This window comes from Glandiceps talaboti, chromosome 10 (genome assembly GCF_964340395.1).
Source record: "Glandiceps talaboti chromosome 10, keGlaTala1.1, whole genome shotgun sequence".
Lineage (NCBI taxonomy): Eukaryota > Metazoa > Hemichordata > Enteropneusta > Spengelidae > Glandiceps > Glandiceps talaboti.
In genome coordinates, this window is record NC_135558.1 from 17,205,736 (window position 1) to 17,223,794 (window position 18,059).

At 38.2% G+C, this 18,059-nt stretch overlaps 1 protein-coding gene across 1 annotated transcript; it reads left to right on the forward strand.

Annotated features, from left to right (window-relative positions):
• Positions 1–6,495: 6,495 nt before the first annotated feature.
• LOC144441479 (fatty acid binding protein 1-A, liver-like) lies at positions 6,496–7,871 on the forward strand. The gene is made up of 2 exons (XM_078131061.1): positions 6,496–6,696; positions 7,166–7,871. Exons 1-2 carry the CDS (start codon positions 6,496–6,498, stop codon positions 7,370–7,372), a joined length of 408 nt encoding a protein of 135 aa, XP_077987187.1. The 3' UTR covers positions 7,373–7,871.
• Positions 7,872–18,059: the final 10,188 nt, after the last annotated feature.

Below are 18,059 nucleotides of genomic sequence, written 5' to 3' on the forward strand. Positions count from 1 at the left end.
TTAATTCCATAAAAACACATGAAACAAATCAGCGCCCTCACCAAAATAATGTGTAAAACAATTATAATGTCACTAATAATGAAACAGCGCCACCACAACTTTTATTTCATAAGATACAAGAAGTGTACAGAAAAACCTGTCAATCTCACCTCATCAGCAATCTGCCACCAGACTGAGATTTTTCCGAGGCCACTTCCTTATGTCGTAACTTTTCCATTACGAATGCTTTAAATTGCGAAAGTGCTGACGTACGTAAAAGAAGCAGAGGTAAATAAAAGAAAACATTAGAATATTTTCAGCATTCACGTACTGCTATGGGAAGTATATAAACACATTGGAGGGGTTGACGAAGAGGGGGAATAATTGATCATTGGAATTTTATGAGTCACCCTGTTTATATCCAGACGATGGGGGGGGGGGGTAATGTACATCCTCATGAGTTAAATATCCTAATTAAGGTTACGAAAAGTCGCGATCGTACTACGAAAAATGATATTTGAATATGAATTACGGTGCCTCGGAAATGTATTGGGCAGACATATAGCAATAGAAAAAGAGTAAAGAGTGAATGGTTTACGACCGTTACTTATACGACAGATTTTTGCGAGGCCACTTCCTTATTTATGTCGTAACTTTTCCATTACGAATGCTTTAAATTGCGAAAGTGCTGACGTAAAAGAAGCAGAGGTAAATAAAAGAAAACAGTAGAATATTTTCAGCACTCATCACGTACTGCTATGAATTCATCTGGAAGAGTTCCATGTTGGAGGGATAGGTTGATAATGGTGGTTATTAAACGGTATTAGTGTATGTTGGGTCTTCTTGAGTAGGTGTGTAGGGATGGGGTCAAGGCAACACGATTTAGATGGTGCCTTCTTAATAATGTTGTAGACTTCGTCAGTTGTTGTAGGTTGGAAGGATGAGATGGTTGCTGTAGTGTTATTTGCGGTAACAGTGGATTGCAGGCTAATGTCCGAAGAATGTGCATCTAAGTTACTTCGAATTTTGACAATTTTCTCTGTGAAGTAGTTGCTGAAGGTTTCAGTGAGTTGATTAACAGTATCATGAGTTGGTAATGATGATTTAGTATTACTTGTAGTTAGACTGCGAAGAAATTTGAATAAAGCTTTCTGATCGTTTAGACTTCTCTTCAATAATGTTGGCGTAGTATTTTGTTTTGGCATAACGGATGAGATTGTTGAATTTCCTGCACTGTTCGCAATATATTTGTCTGTGGATTTCAAGTTTGTCAGAGCGCCATTTCCTTTCAAGAGAGATCGACGTAATCATTTGCCGGCTGCAATTTCAGGAGTGTACCAATTAGATGTGGGATGTAGACTGATAACGCGAGTTTTGAGTGGTACATATGTTTCAAGTAGCGATCTTAGACATGAATTATATCGGGAAACGGCTGATTCAACGTCGTTTACAGGTTGATTCAATTGGAGTGATTCAATGTCATGTTGAAAATTTTCTACAGAAATTGCTTTGATATTACGGTACTGAATTTTCTTTTGAACTAGTGGCGGTTTAGACAAGGTAAGGTGTACACGAATGGGAAAGTGGTCTGAAATGTAGATACATGTATACTATCAATAGTTAATGAATGGATGACAGAGTCTATATTTGTGAAGGCAAGGTCGAGGGTATGACCATGAGTAGGTTCGTTGACCCATTGTGTAAGTTGGAACGAATCTGTCAGGTCTTGAAATCTGCGGGTGTTAGAAACCGATGGCACGGTTGTCCAGTGGAAGTTGAAATCTCCAGTCACAACAAGATCATGTCCTTTTGAGCTGATGACTCAAGAAGTGTTCCAAATTCATTCAGGAATTGGGAGACAGTTAATCTGTTTCTTGTGTGTGGTGGAGGACGATAGACAACAATAATTGTTAATGTGATACCATGGTAACGGAGTGCAATTTCAACAGCCTCGAACGAGGTATACGGTAACATTGGTCAATGGTTTCTAGTTGGTGACAGATATGCTGGACTTGTATATAAATGCTAACCCACCAACATTTCACATATAATGATATATTTCAAACTATCGAATTAGAATTGCTCCTTCCCCGCATTCATTATGTCTCTCGAAAATGTAATGAAACCAAACCACGATCAGACTCACCTTACTCAACGCTGTCGTGGCTACTATTACAGTAGCGTGACTTCTATTTCGAAAATTCACAGGTGAATCCGATACAAAACTTTACCGAAGAACGTATTTCACAATCATCTTCTACGCTGCTGGCTGGATACTCATGTCGTAGCATGCTGGCAGGAGAGAAGTTTACTTTCATGTACATGTCATTTTACATGGCCATGACATAGCGCATGCGCATGTCAACTTTGTATACAGAATGTTGCAATATATGTAATAGTGGGAGCTCGAGCTTACTTTGGGTACTGGGGTTTCGCCACACATTCACGCCGATAACGCAACATTGTATGGTGTAGATGCGCTTCAAGGTCTCGTATACGTGCATTACGATTTGACACTGAAACCCCCTCCAGCTATATATGTGAATGCTGTCTCTCTTGCGTGATCATAGAAACGTATTTGTATTAAAGAAAGTCACATAATTTCGGACAAAATATTAATATTTCACGAACGTACGTATGCACACTGGTAATGCTTTTTTCTTACTCAACTACGTACGTAATGGGGATGGTGAAAATAGTACCAGACATCATCGGGCAGACATCCCCCCGAGTCGTATTCGACGTATCAATAAAAAAAAATGTGTATTTTGTTGACAAATGGCACGAACGCTACGTGGAACTAATTTAGCGGGCTGTCATTGGTTGAAACACGTACTGCGGAATAAAAAATGTAAATAGATGCAATGAGCACTTCCAAAGACGGTTTAGACCGACTACCAGCTATGTGCTGGTTGCTTGAACCTGAAAAGAATACAGAACGAACTTACAAATGATTAAAATAATTTAAAAATGAATAGTATCGTGATTGGACATTTTTATTTGATGGAATGTCATTTTTACAATGTAAGGAAAAAAATTCGATGGATGGATTACTCGAACTAGCAATCAGATTATGTATAATTATCAAAAAGAAACAAAGTAGATAAAACTACACAAAAATAATGGTGATTGCACCGTTGCATATTTCCTGACAGTCCCAAAAGGTTGAAAAAGAAGTGCATTACGTTGCAGAGCGCCGCCACCGGCAGGAAGTGGAAGACTGATATTGATAATACGATGTATACGTACTCGTAGATGGTTGATTTATGACATTATTTTAATACATCACATTCGAACATCTCTGTGTAGGGAGGGGGGATTGTACTGGGTAGCATAATGAAAATTCTACAAAAATTATCTTTATTGCTGTATTTTGGAAACTTTAAATAAAGCTGACAGTTTCCTTAGCTTCTGACTTTAATTTTCATTTCTATGTCATTCAGTATAGTTACCAACATATAAACATATCCTTACTATAGTTGTTTGTTTGTTTTTTATTTGTAACCGACCTACTGATCGACCCATCATTTTAAGGTGTTACGACGAGAAACACAAAATTGAATTTAGTACGGATGTCCTTACACGCCTTAAGCTTAACAGATGATGGTTTCAAACGATAAGCGATATAAAGCTATAAGGTATATAGATGAAACTTGGACTTTGTTGACGATATTCAGAATTAGACGAGTGCATGCTTCAAAACAGAAGCAGAATATAATATATAAACAATTTGGAATTTTACCGTTAAACATACAACTCAATTAAAAAAAGGGATTTACACCAGAGGAGATGGAATTATTGTAGAATTGTTGTAGAAATTGTTAATATTTGATTCTCGCGAGGGAATAGACCACTGGTTCGTGCAATACAGGCTACTTTGCTGGGGGTCCTATCTCGTTCCCACCACTCATGGATGGCCGGCTGTATACGTAGACACAATGGAGTGTTATGGTCTGGAAATGAGACAATGCGCAAACATATATATATGTGTAAACATAACCAGCTTACTGTCACAGACAATCTGTCAACACATGTATGTACTAGAGGTCATCTCTATCGTGTTGTGTCATGCAATCCAAAGATTGTTGTAGTCGTACAAATTCATGTTCGATCAATGCCTGGCTTCAGCAGTCAGGAGTGACCCATCTGTAAATTTATAATATTATGTGTAAGTTTTTTCTATCAACTGTCTCATTTTCCATACACACTGAGACTGCACTGGTCTAGGGTAACTAGTTTTGTTGACTTATCAATGTGGTCCTCCTCCGATCATTTTCTCAACGGATGGACTCTTTGGGATGACGTCGACGTTGTAGGTCATCGACACCTGGACATATCATTGATAGCTTATAGTATCATGTTGCAATGTTGCGTCCATCTTTAATTTTTTGCCGAGAGCTTGATTATTAATTTGTGCAAATGAAGACATTCCAAAACACGTGACTTGATATCGGGGATAGCAATATGCGATGTCGGTGTTAATGGTATACCAAATAAAACACTGACAATATTGGGGTTTATTTTTGACAGAGTGTGGGATGTATACATTTCACAGTACGCCGATGATGTAATGTCTCTGAGAGAGGTGATATGCTGTCCCCCTTTGCTGCCCCTCAATAAGAGTCACGTACGCGTGCACACACCCATACACACACACATACATACATACATACATACATACATACATACATACATACATACATACATACATACATACATACAAACTTACATACATACATACATACATACATACATACATACATACATACATACATACATACATACATACATACATACATACAGGCATACCCATACACCGTCAAAATAAGGTGATCATACTACGCACCAAATCTTATAGCAGTACATGTACATAGACAATAACTTGAATCGGTTTCATAGACAATAACTTGACTCAGTTTCTTGTGTGGATGACTTCAGATTGTCCACACCTTAAACCTAATTCTAAATGGATAATACATGTACAGGTTTTACTAGATTATGTTCGTCTCTGTGTTCAGTTTTAATGTGTGTATTTAAGATTTAGATAAGACGACATACAAGAAATGGCACGCAATGTTTGGATGAAATACTGATTAATATAAACCACAGACTATGCCCACGCCACCCCCAGGCCTGATATCCTAATCACTTACATATGACGTAATGGGGGGGGGGGGTGTTAAAAAAAAGGCAAAGCACGTTAACAACGATGTGCAAGAACAAATCTTTTTGACCGGGATGTAGTATCCAACTTCCATTGTATGATGGATCGCTATTTAATTGTTTTAATGTTGTGTGCCATTTTATCTAAGTCGTAGTACTAATCAATAAAACACAGCAAACGGCGAGTCATGATTGACCGGGGGTGGTACTCCCTAAATTTTCAGAATGTGTGCGGCCTTGTTCAGAACATTCACCCATGTAAAACAGAAATCATCCGGTCAATCACCTTTTTATTTTAAATTTGATGTTGTGAGTGAAGGTACGTCTAAAACATTCATATATCGTCGACCCCATGATTAGCCTGGAATTTTCAGATTAAATCAAAGTCGACCCATGATTAGGGATTTTTCCCCTTGAAAAAGTGACCCCTTAGGCGGCACATACCCATATACCTTTCAATCTGAGTACATTTCCCTTCCGATCGATTATGTATCTCTCACTAGAAAATTCAAATGGGTGGGGAAGTAACTACTAGTACCTGTACCTGTATTATATGATTTTAGAAATTTTATACAAACGTATCGAAGTATAAACAGACACATTTTCACCCAATATTTGCTTAGAAGTGTTTTTCCATCGTGCATTTCTTAGAAAGAATGTTGATTTTAATTCATGTCCATATGTATACCATGGAAGTCAGTTGGGTAGACACAAATCGTTCTCTTTCTCGACAAAATCTTACTATTAGATATCAATAGATACATTGTAACTAATTTTTATAGTCTGTCTAGACATATGTTGCTAATATTGCTACATTGTATCTTCTGGCTAGTTATATGTTACTAATTTTGCTACATTTTATCGCCTAGAAAGACAAACAACTGAAATACAAGCTTATATTTTAATCCACTGAAATACCTGAAAAAAGTCACATTGTTGCAAATGTATGTGAAGTGACGTCTGCTGACGGCAGCTCGTGAAAATGTCGCAATGTTGGTAAGATTTTGTAACCCCAGATGAAAAGTAAGGAAGATTTGTGTTGATCCAGACGATAAAATGTAACAATGTTAGTAAGATATTTATCTATATTTATTTTACTTTAGGACCGAGGATAAGTAGTAACAAGTTTGAGAACGATATTCCGCCGGCAAACTGACCACCAACACGTGATAATGGATCCGCAACAATCGATTCTTACGTAAAATGAAAGGCGGTGTCTGTATCTAATCTTGATATAAGGGTACTTTATAAGGGGAATTGATTTTGATTTGTCACACCACTCTTCTACAGAACACCTACCAGGGCAGTCGTGAGTTTTTTTTCTCGTCCTCCCAAATTCACTTCTAATACAAAATGGCTCTTGCATCAATTGTTGGAGGATGGCAGCTGGACTCCCATGACAATTTAGAAGCATTTCTTGATGCAATGGAAGTACCTGCACCTGCCAAAGCTGCAGCGTTAGACGCCAAACCACACATTGATGTTACTGTTGATGGCAACAACATACATATTAAAATGAGTGGCCCCAGAGGAACCATCGAACAGAGCCTAACTGTGAGTAGTCATACTACGTGTATATGGTCAGAAAACTTTGTTGAAATTCGATTGATAATCTAAAATATACTAACATTTTCTTTAAATTAAATTCGAATTTTAAGTATAACATTCTTGATTCTTGAGTTGATGGTTACAACTGGCAATTTAAGGGATATATGCTTCCAAAATTTAGACAGAAAAAGCAATCTTTAAAATTCTGAGGAAATTATCTTTAATAAAATACTATGTACGTATACTGGAATCATAATTGGGCCAGGTGACGCTGACGACATTTCAAGTTTATGATGAGTAGACGGCCTTTTTACCATGAGTCAATCTGATTGTGTCAAGATAACATTTGCAAGAATGAATATTCATATTGGCTCTAGGTTGAAATTGTAGACTAATTGTGGGATTCGCTTCATTTGTTTGACTTTGCGAGTAGAAATGTTCATTTATAAGAGAAAATGTGTTTTATCGTTTACAGTTGGGTGAAGTCTTTGATATGAAGAATCCAATCACAGGAGAAATGAGAAAGGCTATTGCCACTTTGGAAGGAAGCAAATTGGTGGTGAAACCAGGTGCAAAATACCCAAAGGAACCACAATCCGTCTATGAAGTGATTGGTGACAAACTGGTGTGTACCATGTCAGTAGACAGCGTTTCCTGCAAACGTTTATTCGTGAAGGCCTAATGATGAAAACAAGAACTATCGACCGCAGTTTGTCTTAGTGGTAGTAGCACAGTGTAGTGTACGTGTACGACGTGTAGCTGATATGGTTTTGGTGGTCTTTGGACCGTGTAGTACAATCTGTCCTGAACATTCTTGCGTGACGTCATCATTTAGTCAGATGTTAGGGAGCATTCTAATTACAAGTGGGGGAGCCAGAGGAAACCAAGGCTGGTCTGTTGTTTAACATGTGACCCTGTTGCACAAACTATGTAGAGGGACAGCATCAATGGTAAGGACTGGGTCCCACCGCTGCCACCACATTGATGAATTTAAAAACATTGGGTTTTCTTACTACTACTTCCACTGTTAATATATGTGAAGACATTGCATTGACGAATCTCCCGACCCCCTCCCTCTTTGTAATTACTGAAGGCTTCTATAAGTCGTTAGACCATACATCGCGGCGAAAAAATACAGTACTTAATGAATTCCCCATGGACTTTATTTGCAATTTTTTTATATCACTCTGTGGACAACTTATTTGGCATATGTGTACCTTTTTGTATATGATCAATAAATACAGTAAGTTGTATACATATCTTTTGACGAGTTCTGTTGTTACTATATGGTGAATGCATGTATGCCTCACGGTTACGCATTGCGTTCCACGTATGGTCTCCATCTGATAACAAATCTAGTTTACATTATTTACGTTTATGCCCTTGTGGTATATTTCCATTTAATATGTTTCCTGCAAGATATTTAAAATGCCTACTATCTGAAATTATGGGTTTTGTTTATTTTTTTTATCGTTCTGGAAGTGATCGCCTCTGCCTACAACCGTTCTCGCAGACCAGAGCTGTCATTTCTTCCGCCACACACTGCTCTGGCGCCGGTGCACGTGCGTCTTGGACGGAGCCGTAAAAGAGGCCTTGGTTTACGACGATGGTCTCTTTTACGACGATGGCCTACATAGACAGAGGCGATCACTGAGAACTGATCATGAGAACGACAATTTATCAAGAGTAAATTAAAATGAGAATATGTCATTGTAGGAAGTCTCTGACCGTGGAAGTTGTCTTTCAGCATACCATTAAAACACAAATCTAAACACATATTCGATCGCATTTCACAAAACTTTTAAGGAAGACGTACTCAAAACATTTGATGCATTCTGTTAATCTGTCAGAACTTTAAAAAAACAACAACACTTTTCTCCAAAAACTTCATATATCACCCCCCCCCCCCCTCAGACTAGCGTCCTGTCCCATTCTAACATTGAGGGTTTTCCAATGGGACTATAGCCCAATCCACCCCCATTTTAAATTGCTACTACCCCTTCATAGTGGGTGTTTTCGGTTAAAATCACTTTTCTGCATTCTGCATCTCTTTGGAATATTGAAAGAAATGGGGTGTGATTATCACGAGTGACGTCACAAAACTCATGGTCACTGGGAGATTCATCGTTGTGTTTAGTAGTATCATTTGACCTTTGAACCGCTGTCTATGAACCACAGTGTTTATCGGTCTCTTTGATCTATTTGAAATCTGACTACGAGTACGAGGTATATGAACATATCTTGAGATCTAAAATGCTAACGTGGTTGTACAGAGTTTCATTTTTGGGGCGTGTGCGTTTCTACTCAACCATGGACCGTTCTAACAACTCTTGTGAACAGAAACGGGTTGAAGTGACCTTCACAGTCGAAATGAAGAACCAGACATGTAATCACATTACTTATCTGTTGCCTGGTCAAAGTAAACAATTAAAGCCGTTAAATTCATGCTTTGGCATTTACACATGTTTGCCTCATCATATAATATTATGAAAGAAGATAGTACAGTTAGACTGTGCAGTTAGATCAGCCGTTGAGGGCGCGGTCTAATCTCCCCTTCCACAAAACACACTCGCATTAGGGCAAGCTGATAAGCCTGGACCGATGACGTCATTGCAGGCGTCATCTTTTGTGATCATTTGAGAAATCACGTCGATCCAAAGACATTGAAATACTCGTTGGTAAGGCTTAAAAAAACTGTTTGGTTCATGTTACCCGTCACCACCTAGTTTTTTTATATATTGCCGAGCCTAAACTACTTTTTACGTGTACATTCGAGAGAGAAAATTGTGAAGTCTAGCAAGAAATAGTGATGCGGAAACTGACATAACTGTTCTTCCAACCTGTAATGGCTGTACATCTAGATCTGATGATGGGAAGAAATCAATAACACAGAGATCATATGGAAAACAACGGAAAACATAACTACCTGAAGTAGACACTCACACACACAACCAAAGATACCTTGGCAAGAAAATTTATACGGAAATAGAAAATGATTTGTATCAAATCTACTTCTCTGCAGAACTGTTAGAATGATATACAAAGAAACAGTTGACATTAATCGTCACTCAAACTTAAGACTTGTTTGAAAACAGTCTAAGGCAGTTAGTTTATATAATCTTTATATGCATGTTTTGTTTATTGTCCCTATTGGGTATTATTGCAATTGCTTAGTGTATTATTGATTTTATATAATGTCTATCAGTGTAATATTCATTGATCAATATTATTTATACATCTATTTCATGTCAAAGAAAATAAATAATGCTACGTTTTTAAAAGATCATAATTCTGATTATCCCATCATATTCATATATATTTGTGGTCTATGTAGGACTAATAATGAAAGCCTGATGCTTGTTCAACAGTTGAGGCCACAGCTTGTATGTGTTCATCAGTCATTTCATGACTTGCTACCATAAACACTGTCCAACCGTGTGCGATTGCTTTCATGGCGACAAACTGTATTATGTTCACTAGTGCAGTGTCGGGTATCTCGTAGCGTCAATACAGTCACGTTTCTATTGCCTGCCAATGGTGGCGCTCTATTGGTTGTGCAGTCCATTGTGGACCGTCAGGAATATGCAACGATACCTCATATATACAGATAGATGTGTGGCTCTAGCCACTTTGCTTCTTGTTAATAATACTGTAATATTCTTCCGCTAAGTTTGAATCGCTGATTGTTCAAGAGATCCATCGGAATCGTTATTTTTTGTCTTTACATTGTATATTCCATCAACTTTTTCAAGATATATTTTCAAACCCAATATTATTCGAACCCAAGTTATTTTTATGGCGTAACTTTACGAATTTTTATGTTCTTTTTTTGGAGTTAGAAGTTTCACGTCTAACATGTATGGTTCCCTAGCAACGCCCGGAACTTTCGACTTCTAGAATCGCGACAAACGAACGTACGACACACAGTACTTTCAATGATATCTCTCTGTGTGAGCAGTATCAGACATCTCATAGTCAATACTGTTCAGTGTTTTACGGCTTATTACGGATCTCAGAATGGATTTATATCCAGAATACGTGATGGGTGAGTTAGGCATTTTTATGCGTACGATGACATGGTCTGACTATAATTCGCATCGAAGTACTCCTTCGCTATCTCTTACTATATACATATCCCATCATCTGAAGGTTCCTCCTGTGTAAGTTAAAGTCACGGTCTAATTAATTTACCTATTCAGTAAAATCGTCAAATAAAAGTATGGCCATGTGCTCCTGCCAATACAGTGACTGCATTTTGCTGATATTTATGTTTTCCTAATAACAGTATGTTTTACACTTTATTGGGCCAGTTTTAAGCTTTTTTTGTATACGACCTTGATTTTCTTAAACGGGGATATTAATGCCACTTTATTTTATCATCTCAATCTTACCAATATGCTAAATTACGTTCACAATAGATATCGTTGAAGACACGCTTATACAAGTTGATATGAATGCAACGTCGTCTCCAGTACTGTCGTAAGTACAATCGCGCATTCTCTTTATCTCAGAGTCTTTCCCCATGTACTGTATTGCTTTCTGTTCCATGTTTCTATATCAATGTCTGTCTGTCTGTCTGTCTGTCTGTCTGTCTGTCTGTCTGTCTGGCTGTTTGTTTGTCTCTCTGTCTCTGTCTCTCTGTCTCTCTCTCTCTCTGATTCTCTCTCTCTTTAATATGTGTGTATATACAATATAATGTGCGTGTGTGTGTGTGTTTACTAAAATGATGCTTGTGTATAAGGCCTAAAAAAATTGTTTCGTACCGGTTACTCCATCCTATTAAATTTTACACTGCCGATCCTACACTTTTGTTTACGTATGTGAGAAAAAATATATAAAATCGCGAAAATTGACGCAGAATGACCAGAGTATATATTCCATATTTTTGGTACAACTTGGCTTGTGCATGGAATAATGACAGTTACATAGTTTGTCATCTTGTTAAACCTTCCAACATTTACCATTCTCAACCCTATTAATAATATAGCTATGTTTCCTAAAGGATTTATTTTAATTCGTTTTCAAATAACCAGGGCATAGTCGGAGGAATTGTTACCAGTGTTGCTGCTGGTGTTATACTAATTCTTTTAGTGGTTCGATATTACTACAGAAGATGCAAGAAGCAAAGCCAGAATAACAGTGCAATGTGGACTTGTAAATTTGGCGAAAATATTTACAAATAGGTCAAATGCATGCATGCATGCATGCATGCATGCATGCATGGATGGATGGATGGATGGATGGATGGATGGATGGAGGGAGGGAGGGCGGGAGGGACGGAGGGAGGGACGGAGGGACGGACGTACGTACGTACGTACGTACGTACGTACGTACGTATGTATGTATGTATGTATGTATGTATGTATGTATGTTTCTATATAATGTATGTATATATGGGTATATTGTTCTTGTTTTTATTATTTGATTTCTTAAAAGTGCACTGTACTACATCTCAGTGGTCTTTACACAACTTTAATAAGGGTCAAATAAGGAAACATCACATAGTAAAATACTATAAAAATGTATGTATACTACAATGTGTGTGTGCTTGTGCTGTGTGTGTGTGTGTGTCTATATATATATATATAGTCCCCAAGTATATTTTATTTGTAGATCAAAATAACAAGTATTGAAATTATCATTTATCAGTTACAGCATCCTGAAAATCAATCTAAACATACAAAATTCATTTTTTGTATTTTAAAGTCAAACTTTTCAGTCAATTAATTGGAAATGTATAATTTCACTGACCATGCACCGACGCAAAGGACTATGGGATTATCTGTGGTTATTGTAATGCCTAACCTGGAGCTACTGATGACATTAACCTCCCATAAGTACCAGCTGAGAGGAAAGGTTATCAAAACGAATACTAGTATACAATATTAGCTACCCAAGCAATTCCTTACTTTAACTCTTTAACGGGAGGGGGGGGGGAACTTGTGTCGACAATATAAGTTGGGTGTTTCGCGAGCAGAAGATGATGTTGTTGCTGGTGGTGGTGGTGGTGGTGGTGGTGGTGGTGGTGGTGGTGGTGGTGGTGATCATAGTATGTTGAAGTACACAGCTGCAGATCTCTTTGTTACCAGTTACCATTGATGTTCAGTGAAAGATTTTTATATTGTTAGTATAACTATATGAAAGACTTCATTTGTAATGAAAAACAATCATGCCGATTTAATGAATGCGTGATGGTTTCTACAACACGAAGTAAGACATTAAACATTTGTTTTGAAATTAAATTAATTGTGCGAATTATCATTAAAACTGAAAGCTAGATCAACACGTTCTGCATGTCGTGTGCTATGTTTGAAGTATCCACCAAATTATATTCAATTGAAAGCGTGCATTCTCAAGATATAGCCTAATTGCTGAAAATGCTTAATTCTGAAAAGGGTTCTTTTAAACTACAAGCTGTATTATCAAACTCTATGACAAATGCTCATTGCTGTCATCAATATATGTAGCAAATAATACTAAATTTTAGGTGTGTATCCAGAAGAAAAAGCAGCGTCAGACAAGTATCACTCAGTTTTTACGATAGGACATTTGCAAGTGTGTTTAAAACCGCAACATGACTTTCAATCATTCCAAATAGGATTTTTTTTCTTTGCCTTTTTTCCCCGTAATCAACAAAGCTTTTTGGTCCTCTTTGGTATTAGCATGTGCACAGTAAAACCCCTAACCTGCACACAGAATATCCATACCCCCTAACCTGCATAAAGTATATCCCTAACCCCTAGCCCGCGTACAGTAAATCCCCTAACCATTTAGCCTGTGTACAGTAAATCCCTAAGCCCCTAGCCTGTACTATGTACAGTAAATCCCCTACCCTGCACATAATACATCCCCTAACCCCCTAACTCACTAAGACCTAAACATAGAATTGTTTGCTTCTGGTTACCCGACCCCACCTACCCTTTTCACTGCCGATGCTGAACTTCCTTTTTACATATTAGAGAAAAAAATAATAAAATCGCAAAAATTGTGTGTGAAGTCTCGCCAGAAATAGTGGATGCGGAAACTGACATCAACTTAAAAAGGACGTCGACACTTTAAAACTATTCTTCCAATTCTGCAATTGTTTCAATCTAGGAAGCAGTAAACAACACATATATGGCACACAAATGAAAAACATGAAGTAGACCCTCACAGAAAAAAAATGTAATAATTAAAATAAAACAAAAAATCATGCCACCCCATCTATTGTACAATTAAGCGTAATCAGAACCAAACGATTTTTTTAGGCCAAACCTGCGTCCAGTACCCACTATACTAACCTGTGTACAGTACACCCCTTAACCAACTAACCTGCATACAATACACCCCTAACCAACCAACTGACCTAGGCCTGCGTACAGTACATTCCCTAACCAACCAACCACCCAACTAACCTGCATACAATACATTCCCTAACCAACCAACTAACATGCATACAATACATCCCTACCCTGCATACAATATATATGTCCCCTAGCCTGCATACAGTACATTCCCTAACCAAGCAACTAACCTGTATACAGTACATCCCCTGACCAACCAACCAACCAACCAACCAACCAAACAACCAAGCAACTACCCTGCATACAGTACATCCCCTAGCCTGCATACAGTACATCCCCTGACCTACCAACCAAGCAACTAACCTGCATACAGTACATCCCCTGACTGACCAACCAACCAACCAACCAACCAACTAACCTGCCTACAGTACATTCCCTAACCTGCATACAGTACATCCCGTAACCATCTAACATGCGTACAGTGCATCCCCTAACCAACTAAAACGTGTACTTTAAATACCCTAACCAACTAGTCCGTGTGTAGTCAATACCCTAACCAACTAGCCTGCGTACAGTAAATCCCCTAACCAACTATAAACCTGCATATAGTAAGTCCCCTAGCCAACTAACCTGCGTACAGTACATCTCCTAACTTGTGAAACGTTGTTGACCGGCTTACTGTGCAGTTTATCGATATTCTTAATGTTCAAACGGGGAAGTACTCACTCGCACTGCTGTTCCACTCGTCATTCTGTTCCATTTAAGACTATAACGTTGAATTAGCCAACCACTAGTTTCTTCTCAAACCACCTTTTCCACGAGTACCGACTTGGATTATGTTGAGTAGAACTCACAACGAAACATACGTATCTGGTTCAACGAACGCCAAGCTAACCACTTGGCTGATTTTATTACTAGACCAATGTCCGTCTCCGTTCCTTCCCAGAAGGGCTAAAAACCCAACTTAAATACATTTCAAAGTTTACACAAATCTCTACTGTCAGAGTATGACGTATTCTTAAGTCTTATGAAAGACATCATCTGAGATCTAATATCCAATCACCTTCTCTAGATTAGTAATACAAGTTCATACAAAATACTTGTGTAATATTATAATTATACTTCTACAAAACAATGAAGTCATATAATGAAGTTCTAAAATTAACACATCATGTCATACTAAAACCCGTTGACAATTCAATCGTACCTGGAACAAACAATTCCGAAATACCCAATGTTGAGATGTTGAAGACCTATGTTGTTACGCAACGGAATGTCACTGTGTGTACAAAGTTCAACTGTTTTTTTACTTAAAATCAGAGTTCATGATGAAAATTTACCAAAATATCCTGAATGGATATAATTTAGGTCTGTCGCTTGTAACACTTGCATACAGTACATCCCCTAACATGCATACAGTACATCCCATCACCTGCAAAGTGTATATCCCCTAACCAATTAGCCTGTGTATAGAAAATCCCCTAACCAACTAACCTGCATATGGTACACCCTTAACCAACCATCCTGCGTACAGTAGATCACCTATATTTAATACAGTACATCCCCTAACCTGCATACAGTACCTTCCCTAACCAAGTAACATGTATACAGTATGTCCCCTAACCAACTAACCTGCGTACAATAAATCTCCTAACCAACTAAACTACATATAGTACAATGTCCTCTAACTTGCATACAGTACATCCCCTAACCTGAAAAGTGTGCATCCACTTACCACATAGCCTGGTGCGTACAGTAAATCTCCTAAAAGCAACTAGCCTGCATATAGTACATCCCCTAACCAACTAACCTGCATATTGTACATCCCCTAACCAACTAACCTGTATAAGGTACATCCCCTAACCAACTAACCTGTGTACAGTACATCCCCTAACCAACTAACCTGTATACAGTACATCCCCTAACCAACTAATCTGTATACAGCACGTCCCCTAACCAACTGACCTGTATATTGCACATCCCCTAACCAACTAACCTGTGTACAGTACACCCCTAGCCAACTAACCTGTGTACAGTACATCCCCTAACCAACTAACCTGCATATAGCACGTCCCCTAACCAACTAACCTGCATACAGCACATCCCCTAAAGAAATAAATAACCTGCATACAGCTCATCCCCTAACCAACTTACCTGAGTACAGTAAATCCCCTAACCAACTAGCCAGCGTACAGCCAATCCCCTAACCAACTAAATAACCTGCATACAGCTCATCCCCTAACCAACTAACCTGAGTACAGTAAATCCACTAACCAACTAGCCAGCGTACAGCCAATCCCCTAACCAACTAGCTATCCTGCATACAGTAAATCCAAAAACAACCGAACATGCATAAAGTACAACCCCTACCCAACTAATCTGCGTAGAGTTTATCTCTAACCCTCTAACATGTGTACAGTACATCCCCTAACCCGAATACAGCACATCTCATCTAGATCTCCCCCTAACCTGTGTGCAGTAAATCACCTAACCCCTTTAACCTGAGTACAGTACATTACATAATCCCCTAACCTGCACACATTATATCTCTAACTCCCTAGCTTGTGTACAGTACACCACCTAATAAGCCCCTAGCCTGTGTCCAATAAATCCTTTAAGCCCGAGCCTGTGTACTGTAACCCCTAGCCTATATACACTAGTAGAAAAAATAGTACAGTTTACGACACTTTCCGTACTATAGTTCAGATTGAGTTCAATTCTGTACTTTTATGCTGATGAGGTGGACGTTTCTGTACTTTCCCATTAGCGCCTGTCTAATCGGATTATACTCGATCTGAAAAATAGTTCAGATTGCGAGTCGGAAGTGATTTGAATACATTTGCATTTAGTTCAGAATATATTCATGAGTTCACCCCCATAACCGGGCAGTAAACAAATGAATATTCAAATCTATCTCGCCTGCATGTGATTCAAGGCGTGTACACTAATTGTTTGACCCACAGAAAACTAACAGTAACACTATTTAGTTAGTTAGTTGTCTGTGTTTGACCACATGAAGGCGGAGGGGGAGGGTGCAAAAGAAAAGGGTTACACACATGTACAGTGTATGATATGATGAGAGCTACATTTAATGTACATGTACATACGAACTGACATGTATACGTACATGTACAACTACGCTAGCATGTAAACGTTAGCAAAAACTCTTACTACTACCTCAGACCACTAAAATACTAGAGTGGTCTGAGCTACTACTACTTGCAAAAAGTATTTACAAGCATTTCCATGTAGGTCAATGAAATATCACCTATGTGGGTTATACTTCAATAGTCGGTCAAACAGCGTAAAGGTCTACATTCTACAATGACAGACATGATTGTTCAACTCGGTGCGATCTAAGATGAATTCACGGTGTATATTTGGTTACGCCGCCTTTGAATTGATGATGACGACTCGTCCGACCTAGACTGTTCTGGTCCAGTTTCAAGTGAAAGTCAGAATTATCACGGTGCCATTGATTATACTAACTGTGATGAAACTCGCCCACTCTAGTCTCTATGACTTCATTAGCCCCAAAATGCAAGAACTTAATAATGGTATTGTAAATCGAAGTTCATGCATGCTCTGACTGTCGCCTGTTTTTTGTTTTCTTACATTTTATACAATTTTGAATTGTTAGCTTTGTATTTCCTGCATTAATGTTGAAAACTGGTCTTTTTACTGTGCGTCTTCAATGCGCAGGTAAAATAGTGTGTTAATCTAGCATCGTGAGTACGCGCTCGCTTATGGTTTCGCATACCTTGGACTGCCTGTCATTCAGTATTGTTTTAGCCTATTTATTTCTAAAGAAAAATGGTCTGTAAAGGGACTGCTTTAGTTGTCACAGTGCCTTTGTGGATTTATAAATCGATTTATGACAAGTGAGTCTACCTATTTTTTTTCCGACCCACTCAGTCAAGGAGTGCGATACACCAATCACCGTGTATTTAGCTTTGTATACAGTGTATGGATAATAGCAAGTTTCGGGACTGAAAAATCATAAATTGTTTGTTAGACTTATTTTTTATTCAATGTAATCTGGGTTGATTGGGAATTTTCAGATATCAGGATTTAAACCTCGGATTT